The sequence below is a fragment of the Miniopterus schreibersii genome (genome assembly GCF_964146895.1).
Source record: "Miniopterus schreibersii genome assembly, chromosome: 8".
Taxonomy (NCBI): Eukaryota; Metazoa; Chordata; class Mammalia; order Chiroptera; family Miniopteridae; genus Miniopterus; species Miniopterus schreibersii.
Genome location: NC_138109.1, coordinates 872,996 through 899,610, shown reverse-complemented (window position 1 = coordinate 899,610; position 26,615 = coordinate 872,996). Strand labels below are relative to the sequence as shown.

General features: G+C 65.7%; 1 protein-coding gene across 1 annotated transcript; it reads left to right on the top strand.

Moving 5' to 3' along the window:
* The first annotated feature begins 191 nt into the window (after positions 1-191).
* MORN1 (MORN repeat containing 1) lies at positions 192-26,615 on the top strand. Its single transcript, XM_081144888.1, has 14 exons — positions 192-271; positions 1,078-1,149; positions 2,493-2,591; positions 3,084-3,194; positions 4,278-4,368; positions 4,922-5,009; positions 6,454-6,550; positions 8,297-8,407; positions 12,727-12,850; positions 13,269-13,438; positions 17,026-17,162; positions 17,288-17,367; positions 24,314-24,360; positions 26,270-26,615. Exons 1-14 carry the CDS (start codon positions 196-198, stop codon positions 26,416-26,418), a joined length of 1,452 nt encoding a protein of 483 aa, XP_081001014.1. The 5' UTR covers positions 192-195; the 3' UTR covers positions 26,419-26,615.

Below are 26,615 nucleotides of genomic sequence, written 5' to 3'. Positions count from 1 at the left end.
GCGCCGGAAAGGACCGAAGCAGCGGAAATGTGCTGTGCCGCGCAGGCGCAGACGCGTCCCCTGGCTCCGGGCCCATACGCCAACGCTCCAGGTCTTGTCAGCGCCCGGGACTGGGCCCATGACCACGCCCCTAGCGACCAACCAGCCAATAGAGGAGGGCTGTAGTGGTTGCCAAGGTAAACCTCTAGCGGCAAGATGGCAGCGGCCAGGCGAGGACGCCCGGGGATCCCCGTGCAGCGCCGGGACCCGCCGGGGCGGCCCCCGCAAGACGGTAACGGCTGCAGGGCGGGGCTGCAGGGCGGGCGTCCGGACGCCCTACGCCCTACCCGGCCCCGATCCCGGCGGCGCTCCCCACGCGAGCCCCCACGAGCTCCGATCCGCACCCCCGGGGCCTGGAAGGGGCCGCGCCCCCACGGGTGCTGCTGTCCCGCTCTGACCACTGAGCCAAGCCGGCCGGGGCCTGACCCCCGTTCTGGGCAGATGCAGGAGTCCAGTAGCGCCCACACCTCGCTAGAGCCGCTCCCCGCAAGTTGTGCCTCGCAGACAGGGGGCTGGGGGGCGGGTTGGGAATTGGGGGTGCTGCGGTCAGCCCCTGAGTGGCGAGAGGGAGGCTGCGTCCTGGTGGGGCGGGAGGCCACCCCGGGGGCCTGCGGAGAAGCGGCCGGCCCCCCACTCAGGGCCCTCACAGGCGCCCTCCAGGGGCGATCCCCACCCTGGGCCTCACTCACAGGCGCCCTCCAGGGGCGATCCCCACCCTGGGCCTCACTCACAGGTGCCCTCACTCACAGGCGCCCTCCAGGGCGGTCCCCACGCCCAGCTCACTGCCACCACCCCCCTCCTCTGTGCCCAGCAGGTGCTCATGGTGTTGGGTGCATGAGCCAGCGGCCGAGTGGCTGGATGGACAGTGCACAGGAACAGCGCTGACCCCCGCCCAGCCCCGGGCAGCGTGTTGGGCGGTCAGGGAGGCGAAGTGCACAGACACCTGGAGAGCCCCCAGGCCGCCGGCCGAGTGCTTGCTGGAGGTCAGCCAGGGCACGTGTCCGGCGCTCACCTGGGCACCCTTTCCCCAATATTCAGGTTACGGCGTCTACGTGTACCCGAATTCTTTCTTTCGATACGAAGGGGAGTGGAAAGGAGGGAAGACCCACGGTAAGAAACGTCTGTGGCCCCTTCCCCCAGCCGCCGCCTTGCAGCTGACAGCCCATTTCCTTGGGGATCTTGGGGTGGGCGGGTGGCACTGGGTGCCAGGGGCACTGGGCCCACGTGCTGTCCCTATTGCCCAGGAAAGGGCATTCCCTGTGGCATTGGGGACCATGGGACAAGACGCCCTGGTGCTGCCCCGCGGCCGGCCGCAAGCCCGGGCAATGGCACCGCGGTCGTAGGAGACCCCTCGGCCGCCACCTTCACAAGGCAGGGAAACTGCAACTGGGAAGTCCTCCCTGGGGCTTTGGTTCATCTTTGCCAACGTGAGTTGCCTTCATGGTTTATTTCTGATGAGGAAGAGTCTACCTAGTCCTGTAGAAAGTCTCAGCCGCAGAAGAGCGAGAGTGTCCGTGACGGTCACCTGGAGGCCTCCCCAGAGGCGGCGCCCGGGCGGTCCACAGCTCTGCTCACAGTTTCACGTCCGTCTGGGGCTCTGCCGGCTCACGTCCGTCCTCTGCCGGTTTTCCTGATGGAGAATCGGCCTCCTGCTATTTTCTTACATGAAACTGTTGCACCTGTTGGCTCCAGTATTTTCTGTATTTTTAACCTTTCGGCTTCTGTTGTGGTGTCTTTGCCGCACAGAGATCTCTCACTTTCGCGCAAACCGGACGCTTCCTCCAGGCTGGGTGTGAGACTCGCCCGTGAGACGTACCAGCGCCGGCCTGGACTGAGTGGGCCCCCTTGTTGAAACGCACTGTTCAGCTGTCACCTTCGTCCACAGACTCCTGCCCCTGCCCTGGCGTGAGGTGGCCGTAGTGTCCCTCAGGAGGAGGCGGAGGGGACGTGGCCTCCTCCGCACTCTTGATGGGTCTGCAGTTACCCCGGGCAGGATAGCACAGGGCTCAGTCTTGTGTCAAGAACATTTTTCTTATGTTTTTTGTTATTTTTGTGTGAGTGGGGTTTTTTTAATTGATTTCAGAGAGAGGAAGGGGGAGGGAGAGAGAGAGAGAAACATCAACGATGAGAGAGTCATGGATTGGCTGCCTCCTGGGGGTTGAGCCTGCAACCCGGGCATGTGCCCCGACCGGGAATCGAACCAGTAACCTCCTGGTTCATAGGTCGACGCTCAACCACTGAGCTAAACCAGCCGGGCAAGAATGTTTTTCTTAATCAGTACGTACGCGGGTGAGTTTGCAGAGCACACGTGCTGGATGAGAGGAGGAGCCCCACATGGGGACCCAAGCACTCCGGAGCCCAGCTCTTCTCTCTGAGAAACGGCCCGGCCTTGTGTGGGCACCAGCGGGCACCCCGACCGCTGTGTGACGTCCCGTCACAGTTTCTCCCACCAGGCCGAGGGAAGCTGCTGTTTAAGGATGGAAGTTACTACGAAGGCGAGTTTGTGGACGGCGAGATCGTGGGAAAAGGCTGCCGGCACTGGGCCGCCACAGGTTAGCTGCCGAGACGCGTGGGGCGCGCTGGTTCCTTTCTCATAAACCACCTCTCTTCCGGGAGCAGAAGGCACTTCGTCTGTAAACGGGGGGCCCTGGTTTCCCTGGGGCGTCTTATAACAGCGGTGCCAACCTGGGGCAGGGCGACGGACTGCTGCCCACGGCATGGCCAGGGGCTGTCTCCAGACCCTCAGACCCTCACGGGCAAGTGCGGCGGTCAGTTCTCGGTGGAGAGAAGGCTCACCCCACAGACCCTGGGCACGTCGGTGCTCACCCGGGGTCAGCGTGGGCGAACTTTGCAGAAACCAAGAGGGCAGGTCCAGACCCACCTGGTCCCCAGTTCCCTCATGAACCAGAGTCAGTAATGGGACGAAGAGACCCTCTCGTCTGTCTGAAATGGCCCGGCTGCCACCATTGCTCAGGGGACGGGTGGGGGACCCAGGAAATGGCTCTGACCCCAAGCTCGTTTCCCCTCCCCCTTTTCGACCCCAGGGAACACCTACTGTGGCCAGTTTGTGTTGGGAGAGCCGCAAGGCCAGGGCGTCATGACGTACAGAGCCGGCGGGCGTTACGAAGGGGAGCTGTCCCACGGAGTGAGGGAAGGTCTGACGTCCGCCCGACTCGGGGAATGTTGGCCGAGCACCCACATTCGGACTCCGCAGGCTGCGTGGGCTCAGGGGCCTGCGCTTGACCGGGGAGCCTGGTGTCCCCTTGGGTCTGGGAACCCCGCCCCCCCCAGTGTGACTGTGGGGGTGGGGAGGAGACGAGGGTGCCCTCCTCTCTGCCCCCAGGGCCACGTCTGCCGCAGTGCAGTGTGCGCGGGGCCGGGCCTGTGACGCCAGCCCCCGCAGTGGGACAGGCCACCCAAATCCAGTGGCTCAGAACGACCACCATTGTATTATCTGCTTGCAATCCCGGGGTCAGCGGTCTGGCCTGGGCCTAGCTGGACAGGTCTTCTGTCCTCTCTGTGTAGCCCTACGGCTACAGTCACGGCGGCTCAGCCAGGACCCAGGGTCCTCGCCGCGGCCTCGGGGCTCCCAGGGGCCAGAAGCACAAGCTCTGTTGAGGCCTCAGCCTGGGCTCGGTCTCCTCACCCTGCTGGACAGAGCGAGACCGGAGGCCACACTTGGGGCGGGGGGCGCACTGCGCCCCGGGGGTGGGTGGGCGGTGAGCGCTGCTCGAAGGCCGAAGGCTCAGGGTTCCTGGAAGCGCAGCCACCCCGAGGCCAGCAGGACGGTCACAGATGTCCAAGGGCCCGAATGACCAGAACTTCCGACGGCCCAGAACCGGAAAGCCCCAAACAGTGCTTCAGCCGCGTGCGCACGGGGCCTCCTCTGCCTCTAGACCAGGGTCCCGAGAGTGGGCCGTTCAGTGCCCGCCGCTCGTTGAGGGTCCTGCAAACACACACACACCCCTGGGCCCTGTAGCAGCGTCACCCTCCAGACAGCAGGCGCCTCGACCTCCGTGGGGTCTGAGGGGCCCCTTCAGCCGTGGCCCTGCCCCCTCCGGGCCGTTGGGAGCTGCACCCTGGAGCCATTTCCGCTGCGTCGTGGCTGCAGGCGCCGTCCCTGGAAGGGCCCCTGGGTGCAGGGTGCCGAGTCCTGAAGACGCCACCTTCCTGCTCCGGGGGCTGGGGGTCCACCCACGGCCGGCGCAGGTGACACTGGCCTCTCGGCTCCTCCCCAGGACACGGGTGTCTGGTGGACCAGGACGGGCACCTGTACCGGGGCTCATTCCACAACAACAGGCGGCACGGCCACGGGCACATGGCCTTCCCGTGAGTACGTGGCCGAGGCCTGAACCCAGCCCCAGGCCCAGTCGTCAGAGCTCGGCCGTGTGTCTGGTGGGATCTGTGCTTCCTCCCTCAGTTGCTGAAATGGGCCGTTTGTGTGTTGAGTGGAGCATGGAGCCCCCACAGAATCCCCGTGGGGGTCGGGAGGGGGGAGTGCGGCCTGCAGGCGCCTGTCTCCCTCCAGCCGCGGGCTGGACGCCGGCCTCTTAGACTCCTGGGCCAGTTTCTCATCCAAAACCCTGCCGTTGGGATTTGCGGGTCCGCCTCCCCCTTGGGCCTCTCCAAGTCCGGCACACCCGGGGGCCGGGGCCCTGCGCTCATCGGGACCTGCGCCCGTCACTGCGCCCCGCCGAGCGCCCAGGCCTCCTGCCCCCGGCAGCCCGGCCCTGGCACCGCGGCAGCTCGGGCCATCTGCTCGGGGCCTATTTCTGCCTCTGTCCCGTGGCGCGCGCTGAGCCCGGTCGGTCGGAGGGGCTGGTCTGAGTCAGCGCGGCCACCTGGCTCCCCAGCCTGAGCGCGGCCTCTGTGTGCCCCTCAGGAACGGTGACAACTACGATGGCGACTGGGTCCGGGACCAGCGTCAGGGCCACGGGAAGCTGCGCTGCGCCGACGGCTCCACCTACGAGGTACCGGGGGGCCGGCCAGGTGCTCGCCGCCCGGCCTCACGGGCGGTGGGGATGGTGACTGTCCCCACTTTACTGGGAAGAGTGACGTCCTCGGCTCCTCAGACCATCCCCACCCAGGTCTCCCAACAGCCTGGAAGAAGGGTCCCTCCCCACCCCACAGGTGAGGAAACGGGCACAGAGGAGGCTCCCAAGCCAGGGAGCGGGGCCCAGAGCCGCCTCGAGCCCCGGCTACCACACGCCCCCGGGTCCGGACGCTGTGGGTGCAGGCGCAGGCCCGGGAGCCCCTCGGGCCCGGGCAGGGCTGGCAGAGTTCATCCTTCCAGACAGTGAAAAGTGTCATCCCCAGAGGCCGGCCCTCCCTCCGCCCCCAGGCCACCCCGGGCCTCACCGCGGGTCGTGGCTGCCCGCTGGGCATCCGTGGCCCGGGCACTGTTGGGCCCCGCTTGGGGCTCCCCTGCAAACTGTGGCTCAGCTGAGAGGCCCGGACGGGGGACGGGCCCTGCACACGCCAGGCTTACGGGGTGCCCGCCGCCTGCCCGCTCGCCACCAGGGGGCGGCACAGCCCTGCCAACGGCTGGCAGCTCGGAGCTGGAGCATTTCCCCAGGTTTTGGGGTGTTTGAGCTCTTTAGGGCCCCAGCCTGCAGGGTCCGTCCCGTGGGCCCATCTGCACCGGCCAGTCCCTTCGGCCACACTCCTTCCCCGAGTTTCTTCCCCAGGCCTGCAGCTCACGTCACGGAGACCCGGGCCCCCTGTGGGCAGTGCCCCCCAAGCCTGGCACTGACTGTAGCCCCCCTGCCCCCAGCGGAGCCGCTGAGCGTCCCGGGCCCCTTGGAGGGCAGGGCAGGGGCTGGGGCCCAGTTAGCTCTGCAGAGGAGGGACCGAAACCGACCGCCCGGCGGCATTTCCTCTGCAGGACTAACTCACGGTCAAGTGGAGGCCCCCGGCCCTGAAAGCTCCACGCAGCGGTTTCCTGCCCTCCCGCCGCCTGGCTCGCGGGGCCGCTCGGAGGGAGGCTGGTCACGGGCGAGGCCGCGTGGGGCGCAGCCCGCCGGCCCCTCCAGCCTGGGCTGTGTGGGCCCCAGCGGGTTTTAATTGGCCTTTTCGTTACCAAAGAACATGCCCCGGCGCCTCGGCCCCACGTGGCTGCGACAGGTTCGCAGGTTCCGGCGTCTTTCCTTAGAAGGGTTTCTATGCTGAAAAGCGGGCCCTTCTGAGCCGGCGTTTTGTTTGCGTTTTGTGTGTGTGCCACTGTCCCCAAAGCTCCCGGCTTCTTAAAATTCAGAGGGGCCGCATCCTGCAGAGCCCCCTGGGACGCGTCAGGCGCGGGGCGATTTCTCGCGTGGGGACAGCTTGGATCCCAGCAGCCCTGGGTCCCGGGCCCCTCAGCGCCTGGGGCGGGGGACGCAGGCTGCCCCCGCTTCTCACCGGCCGTTCCCCCTGCAGGGACAGTGGCACAGCGGCGTCTTCAGCGGCCTGGGCACCATGGCCCACTGCTCCGGGCTCGTCTACAGGGGCATGTGGGTCAACGGCCACCCGGTGGGTAGGTGTCGTCCCCCCACCTCCCCACCCCGCGAGGCCCTCTCCTGGGGTCTCGTCTGGGTCCGGCTGCGTTTCCTCAGGCGGCCCTGGGCAGTCCCCCGGCGCGTGTGGGACCAAGAGGAGCTGGGGGACCAGGATGGGGTGGAACCTAAAACCCCGCTTAGGGCCCTGGCCGGTGTGGTCAGGGTTAGAGCGTCGGCCTGCGCACCAAAGGGTCACAGGTTCGATTCCCGGTGAAGGGCACCTACCTGGGTTGCAGGTTCCCCCCCTTCCCCCCACTGGGGTGTCTCCCATCGGTGTTTCTCTCTCCTTCCCGCTCTCTCTGAAAAGCAATGGAAAAAACATCCTCTAGTGAGGATTAAAAAAATAACTTTAAATTCCTCTTAGGAATTCCTCTTAGGGTTCAAAAGGGCATATGGCACTCAGAGGCCCCAGTCCGACCGGGGACCCAAGGGGCCTCCCAGCATCGGGCCTCCATCCGGCCCCCACCTGAGCTCTCGGCTCCGTGACGTGAGCACAGGTGGCCGGTGGCCTGCAGGGGCCTCCCCGGGGGGCTGCCTCCCTGTCCCGTGCTGCCCCCTGAGCGTTAAAGTGGCCCCCACCCTGTTAGACTCCTGGACAGGGGTGCCCCCTGCACCTCGGGGGGCCCGGGACCCTTGGTGAAAGAGGCCACAGGGGCGTCAGTAACAACTGTCCCAGCCCACAGGGGTGTCTGCTGAGCCAGGCGGACGCCTGGGCGGGAGCCAAGGTCCTGGGAAGGGAGGTGGCTAGGGCCCTGGGGGAGGGGTCCTGGCGCCCAGGGCTTATCTGCGGGGTGCACAGCCACCCCACAACCAGGGCTCGGGGCTGAGCCAGGCGCCCCTCCCTCATGTGGAGCCCCCTAGAGGAGCCCTGGGTCCTTCCAGCCCCCCAGCCTCAGGCAGGGCCCTGAGTCCACCAGGAGCCTCTTAGTGACATCACCTTGGGAGGGAGTCCAGGTCCTGCCCACCCCCAAATTTGGGGTCCTGTCGTCCCTGGGTGTGATGAGGCCTCACTTTGCCCAACGGGGGGTCTCAAGCTGCCTGGCCACCAGGCTCCCCGGCCAACGTGGGCTCTGGCGTCGCCCTGCTATGCACGTCGGGTCCCCGGCCCACCATCCGGGAGGGCCCACCGGTCCCAGCGACCCTGCATCGCTCCCTCCCGGCCTGCGAGCTGCTAACCCGGCTCCATCCGCTCCCAGCCCTGCCCTGCCAGGCTTCCCCTCCTGCTGTGCAAGAGGCCCGCACTCCTGGGGGCAGAGACCAGGCCAGAGGGCCAGTGCGGGACCCACCCACACCACGCTGCCACCTCAGCTGCAGGGGAAACAGGCCTGAGGGCAGGGGGGGGTGAAGGCTGGTCCGGCGGGTGCAAACCTGACCCTGCCACCCACTCCACCTCCCCAACACTTGGCGGACACCCTGCAGCCATTGACTCCAGTCCGGTCAGCCCTGAAACGAACAGCTTCCAAACAGCTACAGCTGACCTGCTTTGGTCGGCGGCCGCCGAGGCCGCTTCTCAGGGAGGTGGCCGGTCCAGACTTCCAGCCTCTGCCGTCCTGCATTTGCAACCTGTAGGCAGAGCCCCCTCCCAGTGCCAGGAAGCCGACGGTGTCCCACCCGTGCGTGGAGAGGGCCAGCGAGGGGGACGGGACCCACAGCCGCAGCTCTCACCTCGGGCCGGGCAGGCAGGCAGGCAGCACCCACCAGAACCCGTCTCTGCTGTCTCCCAGCACAAGCCACGAGAATCGTGATTTTGGGCCCAGAGGTGATGGACGTGGCGCAGGGATCTCCCTTCTCGGTGAGCGTGGAGCTGCAGCAGGACGGCGGGGGCGTGGCCGAGAGTGAGTGTCCCCGGCCGGACGCCGGCTTTTTCAGACAGACAAACAGGTGTCAGGTCCTCAAGCAAGAAGCCACGTGTGTGCATGAGTGTGCGTGTGCAAGCATGTGTGTACGTGTGAGCATGTGTGAGCACGCGTGCTCCGTGCGCCCCTGTGCGCATGAGTGTGCATGTGCCTGCCGTCGTCACACACGTTGCAGAGCTAGAGTGATGCAGACACGGCGCCGTGTGCGTCTGCATAGGCCGGTCTCAGCCTGAAGGGGAGAGGTCCCTGTCCTCCGGGGTAATCAAGCGAGGACACGTCTCCACCTGCCTAGGCTGCTCTTTTAAGTGGCCCGGTCAGCCCTGTGGTGATGCAGGGGACGGACGGGCTGACTTCCCACAGCCCTTCCCACCCTGGGAACCAGTCCCCACAGAGGGGCCCCACCCAGTCGGTCCCGAGATCCCAACGGGGGCAGAACCCCGTGAATAAGTGCCCAAGATTCCCGAGGTGCACTGTCTCACCTTAGCTCCACAAGCTCCAATTAGGGCGCCACGGTGTGCAGCGTGCACCAAACGCTCAGTCACAGGTGTGTTCTAACATTATCGAGGCGTCACTGACATACCACGAAATTCCTCTGTATTCGTGATCCTGTGGCTTTTAGTGAATTTACAGTCAGAAAACCGTCACCATTTCCTTCACCCAGAAAGACCCCTGAGCCCACGTACGGCCCGTCCACACCCTCAGCCCCACGCGGCCACAAGCTGTCCGCGCTCTCGTGGATTTGCTGCCTCTGGGCATTTCCATGAGCCCTGCGGGCATCTCTCTGCGGCCATGCCCACCAAGTTTCCGGGTGGTCTTTCCTCTCCTGCCCAGTGGTCTTCCGTCGTGTCCACACACCACGCCGGTCACCCGCCCACCCGCCGACAGGCCGCCGACTTGTCCGCACTGTTTGGCGGCTGTGAAGGCTCGTGTCCGAGCTCTCGTGGGAACGTGTTCTCATTTGTATACCCGTGGGCAGGATCGCGGGAGCGCATGGTGGATTTATGTTTGAACTTTTAAGAAAATGCCACAGTGTTTTCCCCCAGAGGCTGCACGGGTTTCCAGTCCCACCCACAGGGCACAAGGGCTGACTCTACCCCCACCACGCAGTGCTCTCCGCAGGCGCCATCCTGAGGGCGTGAGTGGCATCGAGCGTGGTCTGTAACACACAGGTCCACTCCGGCCATCGCTTTCTTCTATTTGTCCATTTCATCTTAGTTGCCAAATTTATCACATAAGCCCGTTCAAGCCCATTTTCCCTTTAATGCAGTGATGGCACCTCTCTTCCCAACGTGTCTTCCTTCTTCTCTTTCCGACTCCTCTGGCAGGAGGTTATTAGTTTCACTGATACACAATGAACTCTCTGTTTTCAGTTGTCTATTTTATTAATTCCGATTTTGGTCTTACTCCTTGCTTCTCCTTACTTTGGGTTTAATTTAATGTCCCTTCTCTAGTTCTTAAGGTGGAAACTACGGTTACTTCAGACCTTTTCTAGTATAGGAGCTTATTACTATAAATTTCCCTCTGGGCACTGCTTTAGCTGCATCCTGAAAATTTCATATGTTGTGCTCTCATTTTCATTCAGTTCAAAATACTTTCTGATTTCTTATTGGACCCATGAGTAAGTTAGAAGCTAGTTGTTTCATTTCCAAATGTTTAGAGACTTTCCAGAGATCTTTCTGCTAATAATTTCTAATTTAACTCCATGTGGTGAGAATCATACTTTGTGTATGTGGAATCCTTTTAAATTTATCAAGACTTGTTTTACGACCCAGAATAGGGTCTGTTTGGGGACATGTTTTGTGAGCATATTGGGAAGAGTGCAGATTCTGCTCTTTTGTATGGAATATTCTGTAAAAGTCGATCAGGCGTATTTTGCGGATACTGTTGCTCGAGTTTGCCATATCCTTGCTGATTTTCCGTCTGCCTGTTCTATCAGTTATGGACAGGGGTGTATTGAAATCTCTGGTTATAATTGTGGGTGTGTCTGTTTCCACACTCATTTCTGTCAACTTTGGCTTCATTATTTTGATGTTCTGTTATTAGGACCATAAACATTTAGGATTTTTATGCCATTTAGTTAATTGAGTAATCACTGTGAAATTACCTTATTTATCCCTTAGTGGTCGTTGCTGTGCAGCCTACTTCCGGGGATGTTAACGTAGCCACTCCAGCTTTCTCCTGACTGGTGTCAGCTTCTCTGCCCTCTTACCACAACCTGTTTGTGTCTTTCTGTTTAAAGTGTGCTCTTTGGCCCTGGCTGGTTTGGCTCAGTGGTTAGAGTGTCAGCCTGTGGACTGAAGGGTCCCTTGTTCCATTCCAGCCAAGGGCACAAACCTCAGTTGCAGGCTCAATCCTTGGCCCTGGTTGGGGCACGTGCAGGAGGCAGCCAATTGATGTGTCTCTCTCACATGGATGTTTCTCTTCCTCTCTCTCTCTCTCCCTTCCCCTCTCCCTGAAAAGCAATGGAAAAAATACAAACTTTTTAAAAATTTTTTAAAAATACCACAAAAGACAGGAACAGAGTATAAAGGGGGAAAACACCCAAGGAAAATGGAAAACAAATAGGAAAATGGCAAGTTTGAATCTGTTTTATCAAAATTATATTAAATGTGAATGGCATAAACACACCAATTAAAAGATAAAGATGATTAGCTTGGATTAAAAAAGCAGGACCCAACTACACGCTGCCTAGAAAGAGCACACTTTATTATTTTAATTATTTTTTAATCCTCCCCTGAGGATATTTTTTCCATTGCTTTTCAGAGAGAGTGGAAGAGGGGGAGAGAGAGACGCATCGATGTGAGAGACACGTCAATGTTTGCCTCCTGCACGTGCCCCGACCGGGCCCGGGATCGAGGTATGTGCCCTTGGCCGGAATTGAACCCGGGACCCTTCAGTCCTCCAGCTGATACTCTAACCACAGAGCCAAACCAGCCAGGGCAGATTGGGGCATTTTTTATTGACTCATTTTATCTTCCGTGTTGTTGGCTTAGTATTTGTCACTCTTTGTTTCGTTATTTCAGGGGCTTAAGATTTACAATGTGCACCTTTAATGTACCGGTCTCCTTTCGGGCCCTCCCACACTCTCCACCTGCGGGAACTACACAGGATACTTCTTTCTCTCCACCCCCGACCCTGGTGCCGCTGTCCTATGTGTTACATCCGCGTACCTAATCACCTTCGCGATGCATTGCTGTGACTTTTGTTTAAATGGTCACTTACCTTGCAAAGAGTTTGACAAAGAGAAATCTCCCCTTAGCCGCCTAGTTGCCATTTCTGGCTCTGGCTCTGGCTCTGCGCATCCCTCCAGATTTCCATCTGGTCCCGCTGTCCTTCTGCCCGAGGACTCAGCCTTCAGCACCGCTCGTCACCCGCGTCTCCTGGTGATGAATTCTTCCCGCTTCCTTTGTCTGGAAACATCTTGAATCTACTTTCATTTTCACTGTGTCCTCACCCGAGAGAGTCCTCTGCCCAGGTGCCCTCTCAGCTCCCACGTGCCCCTAGACAGTGACCCGGCCACGAGGGGCCACACAGTTCATTCCCATCTTCCAGGGACCATGTCTTTGCCTGGCGCCCAGGACCCTGAAAAGCCCATCTCACTGCATTTCATCTGGTTTCCTGGCTGCTTAAAGCAGGAGTGTGAGCAGGTCCCAGTGGCTCCATCCTGACCTGAAATGTTAGCAGATCAAACCTCAGCTGGTTTTCACTCGGCACTGTCTCCACTTCTTTCCAAGTCAGAGCCCTTCCCGGGTTTTCAGGCCGCGTCTCTCCCAGGTCTCAGCATCAGGGAGGCTGGATGACAGGCCTCGCTGGGTCCATCAGTGGCTGCCAGCGCCTGTCCTCCATCAGACCCTGAGCCCCAGAGTCCATGGGACCCGCTTGTGCCGGCGCCTCGGGGGTGCGGACAAGCAGGACAGGCCCGTATCCTGGGCCAGGGTGGGAGATGGGTAATGAGGGGCAACGTTCACCGGGGTGACCCGGCCCACGAGGGAGGCCAGCCTCCACGTGTCTGCTCGCACCCCTGCGTGGCCAGCAAGGGGACACCCTCCTGGGGGAAGGGGCCAGAGCCAGAGGCACAGCGAGTGCCCTGGGCCCAGAACTGGGCTCAGGTCAGGGCCAGTGTGGGCAGCTGAGCAGAGGGCCTAGCAGAGCAGGGACCCAGAGGTGGGCAGAGAGCGCAGGTGGAACAGGGGCACAGCCGGGGCCGTGCTGGCAGTGCTCTTCCCCGATGCCCACAGCCCTGGGCCCCCAGGGAGAAGGCCCGGGTCCTGGGCGCACTGCGTTTCTCTCCCCCGCAGGCGAGGACGGCCGGCTTCTGAGGGTCTCGGCGGGCGTCAGGTACGTGCAGCTCCCGGCCTACTCGGAGGTCTGCTTCTTCACAGTCGACAAGGACAGACGGGAGGCGCCCATCCTGACCCCGTTGTGAGTGAGGGTGACCGTGGGCAACACCCGCGGGGCGTCTTCCTCAGCTCCGAGGAGGAGTAGCCTGAACCACCCCAGCTGGGGCCTTCCCCGCCTCGCTCCCGCCCAGCGCTGGGGACGTGGCCCCGACAAGCAGACGCGACTCGCTCAGTCGAGCGGAAGGGAGGCCGCAGCTCGTTCAGACACCCAGTGGGCGCCAGGCAGGCCGGGTGGGAGGTGCGGCTGGGGCCTCTGCGTGGTCTCCGGTGGCCCCAGAGTGAGACCCCCGCCCCTGCTCCCCCCTTCCTCCCACCCCCTTATCTCACAGGGCAGCCTCGGCCCTTCTCCTCCCTGGGCTGGCCCCTGGGCCACCGTGTCCCCACCGAAGGTGTCAGCCAGCTGGTGTTGAGCTGAGCCCCGCCTGCCGTTCCCTCCGCAGTGGGTTCGAGTGCATCGTCTACCCATTGTCCTGCCCCACATCGGGGGGCCTGGAGGCCAGAGCTGCCCTGGAAAGTGCTGGAGCCGACTCGCCGCTGCCCAGAGACCTGGAGGCGGCGCCGACACCGGACGCCTGGCGTGACCAGGGGGACACCCACGGCAGCCTGCCCGGTGAGTGGTTCACCAAGCGGTCGGCGGCAGGCAGTGCGCTGGGGCCAGCAGGTCCCCCGAACGTGGGCACAGCGGGGCTGGGGGACAGGACGTCCCAGAGGCCCCGTGTCAGTCACAGGCAATCGGAAAACCGCGTCTTATTAGCCTGTTGACGTGAGATACTTCAGTTGTTCTGTTGTTTCTAACTCCCGAGTAGACGGTTTGCTTTTCGCTGAGAAAAGGGCGATTTCCTGCACGTGGACTGTCGCCAGGTGTCCTCACCCGAGTCTGGTCCAGGCCCAGCCCAGGGCCTGGTCACAAAGCAAATAGATGTTACATCGAAGGTTTTAAATCTAGTCCCGTAACTTGTAGGAACCCCGCCCCCCGCTCACGTGGCAGAACCTTTCGTGTTCTCTGCCGTCAGCGGGGCGTCCGCGGGGCCCCAGCGGCTTGCGCCCATGGAACCCTCACGCAGGTGCCGGTCACTGCCTGCCGGGCCCGGATGGGCCGGCTGGGCCCCAGCGCCTCCCACGATCCCCGCAAATGGGACCTGGGAGCCTGAAACGCTGCCGCGGGCGGAGGACCTCAGGTGCCGTCCTCTCCGTCTCCCTTTCTGAATGCGCGAAGCCCTCCCAGGCAGCGTCTCCGGCCGATCCGAGCTGAACAAGTGGTTTCGCGCATCCGTGAGATGGGATCGGAGGAGAAGGACCTGTAACTACTGGGCGATTTTAAGAACCAAGGTGCCCTTTGCCGCTAAGCCGATCTTGCCCATAAAACGACGGGCCGTGTAGCCGAGACCTTGCGGAGGTTTCGCTGCCTCTTGGGTGACAACACATTTTAACGCTAATTGACTACAGCCCATTACGGCAGAGCAGCACCGGGGATCGTATCTTCCAGGGAAAATTTGTGCTATGAAATCCCTGTCGAGGAATCACAGCAAACAGAGAGGCTGTCCCAGAAAAGAACAGGGAAGCACCGCGTGGCTTCCGGGTGCCCCGTGGCTTCCAGGTGCCCCGTGGCTTCCAGGTGCCGCGTGGCTTCCAGGGCCGGCATGGCGGAGACAGTGGGCATGAGCTCAAATGCTGGGGTGTCGGGGGCGTCTGCCTGGAGGCAGGCACCAGGGGGTGGGCCCACAGGGTCCCCGAGACCACAGCACCCAGACTGCGTCCCTGCCACGCCCCTCCCTGTCCAGGGCACTGGGCTCTTCGCCCCGCAGCTGCCCCTGTGTGCTGGGGGCTCCAGGAAGGAGGAAGAGCCCGTCAGCTGGGTGGTGGGGGACGGACCACCGGGGGTCTGACAGAGGAGCACCCCCTTACCTCCTCCGCCCGGAGTCTGTTCTGGGACCAGAGCACTTGCCTCTGTGTGTCCTGTGGCCACATGGGCGCAGCCAGAGGGCAGGGGACGGGGCCACTGCCCCTCGCATTCAGCCCCAGCAGCAGCTCCTCGGCCACCGGTGGGTGAAGATTCAGGAGCCTGGAGAGAGACGAGGGAGGCGGCGGGCACCCGGGGCTCCGCCTGGCCCTGCGGGCCGGAGGTTTCCCGCAGAGCCGGGCCTCGGATGGAGGGGGCTCTGTGGCTACGTGGACATTCCTTCCGGAAGGTCACTGCCCACACGCCGGGTGCACGTGTGTCTCAGACGGGACGACACAGAGGGACCCGGGCCTGCCTCCCAGGGCCACTGTGGCTTCCTCCCCCTGACAGCCCGGTTGGGGCCTCAGAAGCCTGTCCACTGGGGGACATGGGAAGCTCCCCAACGTGTCCTCCCATAATCACAACACTGCTCGGGGCCCGTGGGGCTGGGTGGGCTGTCTCCCCGTGACCTTGGGGGTCTGGCCATCTGCTGACGGGCCCCGGCCACTGAGAACCACGTCCCTGGGTGGTGGCCGCCTCCTGAGGAGCGGGGGCCTCGCGGGTTGAGTCTGCCCTAAAAGCTAATGTGGTGTGTCTGTCACCTCCAAACGAGACCGCGCTTGTCCCCCTCAGGGCCAATAACATTTTTTTTTTCCGAGTCACTTAAATGAGGAAACATCCAGGCCTGTCACTGGCTCTCTGCCTGGCCAGGTCCTGAGCCCACGGCAGCCGTTGGCGGTCACGGCCGCCCCTGGAGCCTTGTTTATTCCGGCAGCCCCCCCGCCTCGCGCCTCCGTGTCCTACACAGGTGATTAGGGCGTCTAATTGGGGCGGCTGTAAACGGTGATTAATGGACGCTTCCCTCTGGAGAGGTCGCCCTGCCCGCTCCCCCTGGCCGCTCGCCTCGTCCGAGCCCCCTCCCCAGGGGCGCCCGGTGACCTCCATCTTGCTGACGAAGCTTAGTCGCCACAATTAACATCGACAGCGAGACTTCGGAAGAGACCCAGCTGGACTGAGGCGGCCTCTGCTCCCAGGGCCGGCTCTGGGGTGTCCTGCTGGGGGGCGCCCCAGAAGTACGCCAGGAGCAGCTCGGAGCAGGAGGCAGCAGGGAGGGGGAAGCCGGGTGGTCAGCATGGGGCCGGAGGCAGCGAGGGGGTGGCCTGGCTCCCGTGAGGCCACCGGGTGAGGGAGGCCCCAGGAGCCCCGCCGGGGGCAGCGCACGGTCAGGCCTAAGGCCTGGGGTCGAGAGTGGGCACGGGGGAGGGAGAGGGGCTGTGGCCACAGATTTCCGTCTTACGGGCTCAGCTGCAGAAATGGTGGAAGGCGCCGGGCGGGGCGGCAAGAAGTACGTGGCCCGACACGTGGCCCAGCACGTGGACTGAAGACATGCAGCCCGGTGCGCAGGCCCAGCGCGGGCAGCCTCCGGCGCGTGTGCTGAGAACGGGTGCCCAGGCGGTGAAAGCGCAGGCCGCCTGTAGGGATCGAGCCCGAGGGAGGCGGCCGGCTCCAGGCCGGTCGGGTGGCCGGCGACTTGCGCACCAGGTGTCCCTCGTGTCCCCTGCGCCCCTGGGAACAGCGTGTGACCCACCCGGGCCCGAGGTTGCTGCGATCGGGGGAGCTGGCAGCGCCAGCCCTGTCTGCCCGGGGCCCACTCACACGGTCAGCTTGGCGGAGGGCACCAGGGCACGGGGCTGGGGCCTGTGGGCAGTGGAGGCCGCTGGTAGCTCAGTCCCTGCCGCTGCCCGGGGCGCACAGAGCAAGGCCCTTCCTTTCCGTGACGCGCCGTCGCGACGGAACGAGGCCACCGCCAAGGGACGTCTTCCCCACCTGTAACCCCCAAACACTGCTGGGGCCCGTCGCCACTCGCCCTGCAGAAGTGGGGCTCCGGGGAGGGACGTGAGTGCCTGCGACCCCCCGGGGCCCCCTCACCCAGAGCCCCCTGCAGACCCTGAGCCGGAGCGTCCGTCCCTCCCTGCCTGGCTCCGGCCATCCCGTGGGGGTCCGGCCACCTGAGTTGCCTACAGCACCAGCCGCTACGTGGGAACGGTTCTTGTCACACTGTGTCGGGAGGGGGTGCTGGGCTCTGTCCGTCCAGCTTGAGCCTCTGAGCTAGGGCCTGTCCGTTGTGGTCGGACACCCTCCCGGCCCCCGCCCACGGCCGTCCTGCCCCGCCCGCCTGGGCCACGGCACGTGGTCTGTGCTCTGTGAGGCTTAAAGGCCCTTTTTGTTCATTTTTCTGGGGACCTCTGTCTCCTCAGTGGGGCGACGCCGCGGGTCCTATTGTCCTGAGGACTGCCAGCGAGCGGAGGGAGGCCGCGCCCAGTTCTCGGACGTCTGCCTCGGGCCCCCTCCGCCCGGGTACCACCCCGTCCCGTTCCTGGACAGCCTGCACGAGGTAGGGGCCGGGAGGCCCCACGTGGCTGGGTCCACAGGCTGCCCGACACTGCAGCCAGTGTGGGGGGTGCCCAGGGGAGGGGGGCTACTGGGGCGCCCCTGAGCCTCTCTCTCTGCTCCCCATAGAAGGCAAGTAGCAGGCCCAGAGGCGGCCTCGGCCCCGGGACAGAGACGCCCACCTCTCGGGACCCACCAGGAGGCAGCAGGTAGGAGGGGCCGACCCACACAGGGTGTTGGGGGATTGGCCTGTGGCCCCAGCTGCTGGGCCACAGGTGGGGGCCATCAGCCGGCCTCCCGGGTGTGCACATCTCGGGCGGGGGCAGGGGTGCCCTTCTGCACACGCCTGCCTCAGTTTCCCACGGCCCTCAATGCTGCAGACACCACCGGCCTCAGCCAGCCCAAGGGCCGCAAAGGCCTCTGAGGCCTGGGCAACGGGGGTGCCGGGTCTGCCGCTTCCACGGGAGCCTGGGGCCCCGTCCAGCACCAAGGGGGCCCCCGGAGCAGGGGCAGTGGAGGGCGGCCTGGCCCGGCTGTGTCCCTGCCGCTGCCGGCGACCCCTGGGCCACTTGCTCAGACGGGCTGGAGGCAGGCAGAGGGCCTGCTTCCTGCAAAAGACGGGCCCTGTGGCCCCCCGCCCAGGGCACACGCTGAGTGCGGGCAGGGAGCTCGGCGGCCTGGCGCATTCCTCCGAGGGGGGCCGACGGTCTCCATGGGGAGGCAGGGAGACCCCCCTGCGCCCGTGGCCGCTTCCCAGTGACGCCCTCTTTCCACTGGTGGGGGCTGAATTCCCGAGAAACCTTTCCAGCCTCCGCTCTCAGGAGCAGCAGGGCCCCCGCCCACCCGCCCACCCACAAGGGCCAGGATTGCTCGGCGGGGCTGGACCGGCCTCCCTCCCCCAGGACCCCACGCCTGGAGCCGTGCAGGGCGAGATGCAGCCGCTGTGGCGCACAGGCCGGGCTCTGCAGAGCGACCAGCGCCTGCCACCTGCACCTGTGGCCTCCTTTGGGGGCCGGGGTTCTGGGAGGCGCAGCCTGGAGCCCAGCAGACCTGGAGCTGGAGCTGGAGCTGGAGCTGGAGGCAGAGCATCCCAGGAACTCAGCCCCCAGACCCTGAGAGAAATCACCGCCCTTGAGAGACAGGACCCCTCGGGTGGCACCGAAGAGCCTCGGGCCAGGCTTCAGGCCTTCCGAGACACCCGCCCTGCAAGGCCAGGCCTCCGACCCCAGCGTGGGGGTCAGCATGCCGGGGACGCCTCGCACGGCCAAGACCAGAGCACCTGTCCCCACACTGCCGGCCCTCGGGGTGTCGAAATAGCCACAGGAGAGCGCGGAGGCCTTGAGCCCAGACCCAGCCACCGCGCTTCAGGGAAACAAGGAATTCGGCAGGAGGAGGGAGGGGGCCCTGGGCTGCCTGCAGCTCCTGCCATCAGCTGGCACGTCGGCGCCACCAAGGGTGTGGGACAAGTGGGGGTGGAAACCCTCGGGGCCGGCGCCGCGAGCTGCTGGGCCGCGGACGCCGAGGGCAGAGCCGTCTGTGCCGCAGTGCGAGTTGCACTTGGCGCTCGCTTTGCACAGAAACAGCCGGATCCTGCTACCCGGGGCCCCGTGCTCAGCGTCGGGCTCAGGACCTGTGAGCGCCAGCAGCTGACACACGAGAGTCACGGAACCAAGCGCCCGGGGCCTCCGCCTGAGGCTGTCACCGTGGCAACTCTGACGCTGAGGCTGACGCGGAAACGTCTCATTTCGGCAAAAACAAGGCCCTCGCCATCCAAAGACAACGGAGGGGCCCTGCCGGCGATGCTGTGGGGGCCTCAAGCATCTTCCGCTTACGCCCAGGAAGGTGCACGTGGGCTCTGAAGTGCCCCCCGTCTCTGAGTGAGCCCGTGGCCAGCACCATGGCCTGCTTTTGCCCACGTCTGCACCGCGCCCGGAGCCCGGGCCCCAAGGGGCAGGGCGGTCAGCCGGGCGAGGCCCGGCCCATCTCCCTGGGGCTCCATCCACGTGCAGCAGAGCTTATGTTTTCTGAGTATAGAAACCGGCTCCCAGGGTCCCGGCTGTGGGGTGAAGGCCGGTGCAGAGCGCCCCGCTGGCCCCCAGCACTGCTGGGCAGCCGACATCAGAGCGCAGACGTGATCCCTGCTCCCCCGGAGTCCACAGCCCTCGGAGCCCACCTCCTGGCCTCCTTCAGATCCTGCCGCCCCCCACGGCCCGGACGCCCCGCTGCTGACGAGCTCCCCAGCTCTGTGCCCCTGAGTCCTCTGCCCCAACCAGGTGTTTGTGTGACCCCCCAGCCGCCACCCAGGGCAGAATGGGGGGACCCGGCCTGTACCGCTAGCGCCTCCTGACACCTTCGCTGTGGGACGTCCCCACCAGCCGCCTTACTCTGGTTTGGGCACCAGCTCCCGGCACCGGCCCCCAAACCTGGCTCTGGACTCGAAAAGCCCCCGCATCCAGCAACCAGCTGTGCCAACGCCCCCCCAGCACCCCAATACCTGCCCACAACATGAGGCCACACTAGAAACCCTCCCATCCCTGCCCCTGCACCCCGAGTCTGCGACCCTGGAACATGGTGCAGGGAGCTGCGGGGGCCCCATGGACTTGCTCACCGCGTGCTCTCGGGGGGGGGGGGTGAGCGCCGGGGGAAGGGGCTGCCCAGGCACCGCACTCGGGGGGCCCCCCCCAGAGTCCTGGGAGGGCCCTGCTCGTGGGTGACACACGGGAAGGCTGCGGGGTCACGGGGGCTGTGGCACGTTTAGTCCAGGCCCCCTGAGAGTGCGTGCGGACGGGGTTCCGGCTTTTCCCCACCGCGAGCCGCACCGGGGCTTCTGCGCGGCCTCAAAGTCGGGTCCCCACGCCGCCTGCCTCGCCCGTCACCTGAAGCCCCGACACCGACACCGGGCGGCTCACACGGGCCCGCTTCCCGGGAGGCCTGTTCCGTCAGCCGCACATTCCTGCGGAGACATTCCTGGCACATGACGGAATTTCACAACATGACACAGGCCCCGCCAGCTCCTGAGCGAGGCGAGGCCGTGTCGGCCGCAAAACGCGGACTCGATTTCAAAAACGCGGCCGGGAGCGGCCCCGCGAGGATCCCGGTGGGCCGGGGGGCCGGGGCCCGGCCGCCTTTCCCCAGAAGCCCTCACCGTGAGCTGGGGACGGAGCCGGCGCCCGCAGCCCCAGGCCCGGCTCCGACCCCGCGGCCTGCGGGAAGTCCGCGGCACGACCTTGCCCGCAGTTGCTCATTGATGGCTCAGCAGAGATGCCCCAGCCCGACGCGGGCCACGAGCCCTCCCCCACGCGCTCGGAGAAAGCGGGTTTAATTAAGACGCCCGTGATCCGTCATTTAACCGGTCATTAGGCCGACACAGATGGAGCCAATTAATATTTTTACTTGAATAGGTAGTTGGTGCTCACGGCCCCCACGGCCCCTCCCCGCAGGCTGGGGTGACTGCTGAGCGTCGTGCGAAATGCAGGCCTTCGCCCCCTTGAAAGGCTGCCCCTCCCGGTGGCCGAGCGAGGCCCCTGGCTCCTCACCCGCCCCCGGTCCCCCCTCGGCCGCCGAGTGCAGAGCAGCCTGGGGGACGGGTGAGCCCACAGCTGGCCAGCCCGGCCAGGACCGGAGAGGCTCTGGGCAGGAGCCACCAGGGTCAGCGGGTCCCAAAAAGGACAAGCTCAGGTGGCTGCCCTTTCTCAGGCGCCAGCCCCGCAGGGGGGCACATGTAACCCCTGTGGCCACAGCCCAGGACCCACAGGCCTCCTGCAGCCGTGGTCACCTCTGAGGGCCAGTTCTGGGTGTCCCCTCCCCCCGCCCGGGTTCTGCACACGGGGCATCCGGCCTTGGGCACCCTCGGCTGGGGAGGCGCCTTCGTCACAGGGAGTGTGGTCGGGATGCTTCCTGGCTGTGGGTGGCCCTGCACCCAGGCAGTGTCCTGGCAAATAGCGGGGACCCAGAGGAGGGGGTGCTTATCTGAGGGTGAGAGGTCCCGAGACAACAGGAGGCCACGTCGAGGGCACAGGGGAGCCAGGGGACAGCAGGCCCCGTGTGCCTGGCCTGAGGGGCATGGCACGGCGTCCGGGCTGCGGGTGCCGGGGCCCCAGGGGCCTCCGTCCTCCGGGCTCCCTCACCCGGCCGTGGGCCTCGCGGGGTGGGCCGGGCCTCGGCCCCCCGGTGCCCTGGCCGGCAGCTCCCCAGGGTGGGTGTCCAGGGAGAGCGAGAGGAAGGGGCGGGGCGGGTGTTCGGCGCCGTCGGGAACTTGGAGAGGCCGAGGGAGGAGCTGGTGCAGCCGCGGGGAGCAGAGCAGGTGTGAGGCCGGGCGGCCGGAGCAGCTGGCCGCCTAATCCCCCCGCGGCCCAGCGGATGCCTCCCGCCTGACGCAGGCCTGGAGCCGGGACCAGCGGATGGAGCTGGGAGGGGGGCCCATGTCCCGTCACACGCCCGCGCCGGCCGCCGCTGGGGCGCCACTCAGGGTCCCCCGGCAGGCACCCTCCAACAGAGAACACCCCGAAAGCTTTCCTGGGCCTGGGGCCCACTGCCCACGGGATGGGACCCCTGAATGGTGCTGGCCCCTCGACCTCAGGCCAGGGCTGGGTTTTCACTAAGCCCCTTGCGCACCTGCACCTCCCGGCCCCATGGGGGGCCTCACCTGGAGGGACCCTGTGGCACTGTGACCCCGGGGATGACCCCCGGAGCCTGGGTAAGGAGAGGCCTCCTGGGTGCCTCGGGGACAGTGGACCCTCGACAGCGGGGCCCCCGGGAGAGGGGCCGTGGGGTGCCACTCACCGAGCCCCTGCCCTGCGGCTTCCATTCCTGGGGGTCCCAGGGAGGCGCCGACAGTTTCTAGCTCGGCCCCGGGGAGGGCAGCTGAGCTCCGGCTGTTACCTGCCTGCTGCAGAAAGCGCTGGACTCGCGTCCCACGTGGGCAGGTCGGGGAGCCTGTGGCGTCTCTACAGCTGCCCACCTGGCGCTAGTTTTCCCCAGTTCGTGCCTTGACCGGGGCCGGGCTCTCGGCTCCCGGCTTCCTAGGCCAGCGATTCTCGTTAGTGCCCGTGGGCCGCACGTGACGCCCGCAGGGCCCGGGCAGAGGCACGGAAAATGCCGGAAAGTCCGACGCGTAACCAGAAGCACCGGCCAGTCAAAACCGACCCGGGGGCCACGGGGCTGGGACAAGAGGGGACGACCCTGATCTAATCTGCCGCCACTGGACCCACGTGCTCGGGAGGAAAGATGGGGCGCGGCGAGTGGAGACTTGGGGGGCGCGGGGGAGCCGAGCGGAGCTCCCGGAGACGGTCACAGCGGCGTCCACACCGCAGCACGTGGGAGGGTCGGCCGCAGAGCGGACCCGCGGGGACGGCTCGAACTTGGAGACCGGACGCCAGGGACGACCCGGACCGTCGCGGGCCGAGCACCCTGACCTTTGAGACGGCCCCAGAACAGGAGGCTCCAAAGTGGAGGGGGGGGTGCGGAGGCCAAAAATAGTCAAGGAAATAAATAACCGGACTGTTTCAGAATTTGATGAAAACCATCAACCTGCAGATCCAAGGCGCCCGACAAATCCCAAGCCCGAGAAGCATGAAGACGCCAGGCCCAGGCGAAGAGGAAACCGTGGCCGGAAACGCCGGACGGAGGGGCCAGCCCTGGCCAGCGGCGGCTCCCGGTCCCCCCGCCCCCCCCCCCCCCCCGCTCCCGCCGTGGTCCCCCGACCCTGGCCCGGGGCTCTATCCTGAGGGACAGTTAGCCGGCGGCCCTGCGGGTTCCTGGAGGCTCCGCCCAGGGCTGTGGACACAGTAGGTGCCCAGTCTGTGTTCCGGGGTCACACCCCGCCCAGCGGTGCTCTGTCTCCTGGGGAGCACGTCCCAGGTCTCCTGGGGCACGAGGCCGGCCGCGCGGGGTCCGCGGGAGCGTGGACGGCCGGCCCCTCGGGCGTCTCCGAGCCCCGGGCCCCAGCTCCTGCCCGGCCCTGCCGGCTGCTCGCGGCCCCGGGGCCCTGTTAACCCGCGCAGGCTCCCGTCGCCGCGCACTCGCCTGGCGCTGGCAGCCGGCCGGCTCTGGATACTCTTAGCACTAAATTATTTACCGGCCCCCCTCCCGCCGCACTTCAGAATCCTTAACGTGGCTCCGGGGGCCGAGCCAGGGCCCGTTCCCCCCCCCTCGAAATGAAGTAACTTTAAAATCTTTTGTCTTTAAATTTTTATCACCCAAACCCGTGCACGTGGTATTTAAGCTTGGCAAGGGGTCGGAACCTGGCAGGTCGCCGAGCCCCAGCCGGAGCGCCCCGCGCTCCCCGCCCTCTGTCGACAGGAACCCGCCGGCCGCGGAGGGCAGGGGTGGGGGGCCCTCCCGGCTCCCCCAAGTCCCTCTGGTTGGGTAACTCAGGGCAGACCCCAGCCCGGCCCACCTGGGACACATCCAGAGGCCGGAGGACTCAGGGCATCCACGCCGAGCCAGCTGCCTCCGCCCAGCAGGGGACCCTCCCTGGGGGCCCATCCCTCACTGGAGAGTGGAAACTCGCATGGTGGTGGCCCCGGAACCGCGTGGTGGAGACGGAAGTGTTGGGACGGGTCTGCAGCTGCCCCCACCCCGGAGAGCCTGGGCAGCTGTGGCCAGAAGTGAGGGTCTCCATCCCTCGGACGTGGCCTGGCCCTGGGACCCCCCCCCCCGTGTCCACCTGCCGCCTTTCCTCTCCCTCTTCTGCGTCCTGAGGTGACAATGACCTTTCGTTCCTGGAGGGCAGCACCGTGCCCTGCGCCCGGCCCCCTCGAGCCCCTTGCTCCCGGCCGCCCCCGTCACTTGCAGCCTCGGCCCTGCCCCCCGGAGAGGCCTCGGCACCGGAGCTCCGCCGGGGCTGCACCGGGGGCAACGGGAGTGGGCCTGTCACTCCAGCCATGGCTGTCGGTGCCACACGTGGGTTCAGACAGCGAGATGCCCAGGCCGGCGGGCAGAGGGGGTCCCAGCTTCGCGGCTTCCCGCAGTGCAGGCCGAGCGGCCAGAGGGGTCGCGCACGCCGCACGCCTGAGGCAGAGCTGGGGCCCCGAGGACAGGACGGCCACCCCTGTGCCCTCCGCGGTCCACAGGGCCCCCAGTGCTACGGCCCCCGTGGGTGTCGGGGTGGAGGGTGCCACACACATGGGGGCCTCTCTTCTCTCCTCCCCACAGGCCTGACGGGGCGGCGGAGGCGGAGCCAGAGGCAGGGCCCTTCCCAGGTAGGCGGGCAGTGGGGGGACTCCACCAGGTGGGCCGTCTGGAGCTGTCGGGTCCACGTAGGTCATCTGTGTCACCTCTGGAAGGCGGGCACCGGCTCCCTTCCTCTGCCGGGTGGGGCTGGGGCTGGGGGTGGGCACCCTGCCTTCCCAGCCTGGCCGGCCCCCAGTACAAGCTCTCCGGACACCCACAGAGGCAGGAGCGTGGGGCCCTGGGCAGGTGGAGGCAGATGTGACTGGCCCCTCGGAAAAGCCGGGGTGTCCAGCAGGAGGGGGCTTGCCAGCCTGGGTGCCCCTCGGCCAGGTGGCCATCCCTGCTCCCGTCTCCAGGGTCGCAGCTGGAAGGAAGGCAGCTTCCAGGCCCCAGCCCCTCCTACCCCAGAAAGGTCCCTGCGCAGGGCCTGGGGTTGGGCAGCACCCTACCTCCTGTCCCAACAGCAGCCACCTGTGTGCCGACGGCCGACGGGGCTGGCCCCGTGGTCACCCCCCCGTTTCAGGGCCCCCATGTGTGACAGAAGGGGGGGTGCAGGTGGGTGGAGGGGATGCCCCCCCGTGCTAGTTGGGAGGGGTCAGCGGGGGGGTTGCCCGGACTTCACGGGGCCCTAAGGAGAAGCCGCTTCCAGGCTGTGAGGGCAAAGCCAGTGGGTGGCCAGCTCCCCAAGGTGCAGGCAGGGCTCAGTAGGGACGCCCGGCGCAAGGCCCACAACGGGACCACGTGGCAGTGGGGGCCGGGCCTCGGGCAGTTTCTGAGGCCAGCACGGTGGCCACCAGCCAGGCGCTTTCCCATCTGCCCGAGGCCTCGGGACGAGGTCAGACAAGGCTGGGGCCGGTTCTGGGGCGGCTGCCCGCCGGGCCCTTGCGGCTCCCGGTGGTGCCCTTGGCCGTGGCTGGCGTGGCTGTGTTCTCGGGAACACCTAGAGACCGGCTGCTTGGAAACACGGGCGTTGCCATGTGCGGCTTTTCCTCGGGGCGGCCGGGGAGGCCCGGTGCCCCCGGCTGCGGAATGTGGCCCCTCCCAGGCGCCCGGCCCGGCCCCCAAACCGCAGTTTTCTGAAGGAGCTGACTCAAGGCCAAGCGGACTCCTGCGGGCCAGCCGGCGGGTCCCCTCTGGTCCTGCCCCGGGAACGCTCGGTGTCGCACCCCGGGGCCCAAGCGGAGGGTCACCGAGCGGCCTGTTTTCCAGGCCGGGCTCTGGAATGTTCCCGGTGCAGCCGACTCGGGCCGTTCAGCTGCGGCCGCATTCCTGGTGCGCGCCGGGCCGGCCCCGAGCTTTTTCCACGCTCGGGTGCCAGCCCCAGCGGCCCGGGGGAGGGAGCGGGCGGTTTCCATGGCAACCTCACTTTCTGTTATTGCTTACTTTCCTTCCCCAACTTTGAAGCTCTCCAGACAGTTTACGGGCTGCAAAAAGGAGTGTTTTTCCTGCCCACCGGGTCCGAGCCGAGCGCCCCCCTCGCAGCCGGGCGGTGGGGGCTTCAAACAGGCGGCCTCAGAGCTCAGGGCTCAGGGCCGTGATCATTTGAAAACACATTCTAGAGGAAGCAAACTACTTTTCTCCTAAAAGATGGGAAAGTGTTTTCGAAAGGATCCCAGCACCCAGCCACATGGCCCCTGAGCGGGAAGGGGGCCCTGCCCGCCCACCCCCGGCCCTGCCCAGCTGCCCTTGGTCCGGCCTCAGCTCTGCCCCGGGAGCCCAAGGCTGCAGCCGGGCCTGGATCCTGAGGGTAGAGGTGGCTCACACGCCCCAAATTCATTTATTCACCTGCAACGTGCCCCCAGCAGCTGGGGTGGAGGGTGGGCAGGTCCGGGGGCAGGCGGGGGCGGGGGCCTGGGGGTCTCAGGTGGGGCGTGGGCAGGAGCCTCGGGGGCAGAGGCTGCCGGGTGCCAGTCCCAGCGTGTCTCCCGTCTCTCGCAGGGGAATATGTCATCATGATCCAAGACGTGACCACTCCTCCGTTTCTGGGCCGCACGCTCCCCACCGCCTTCAAGCACCTTCGGGTCTCTGCGAGGGGGGCCGGCCAGCAGCCCCATGTCCCTGGAGAAGGCCCCAAAGCCGGGAACTAGGAGGGCCGCCTGCCTCCGGCCCCTGGGAACGGGCGTCCCCTCAGGAGACCACCTCACTTTAAAAGGACAGAAGCCCTGCCTCTGCTTCCCGGGGTGCTATCCTCCATCTCCCCCCCCCCCAGTGGCCTGATTAGGGGGCTCAGGGAGCCCCCACACACACCCAAGAGCCGCTGGTTTTAATAAAGTGCTCAACACTG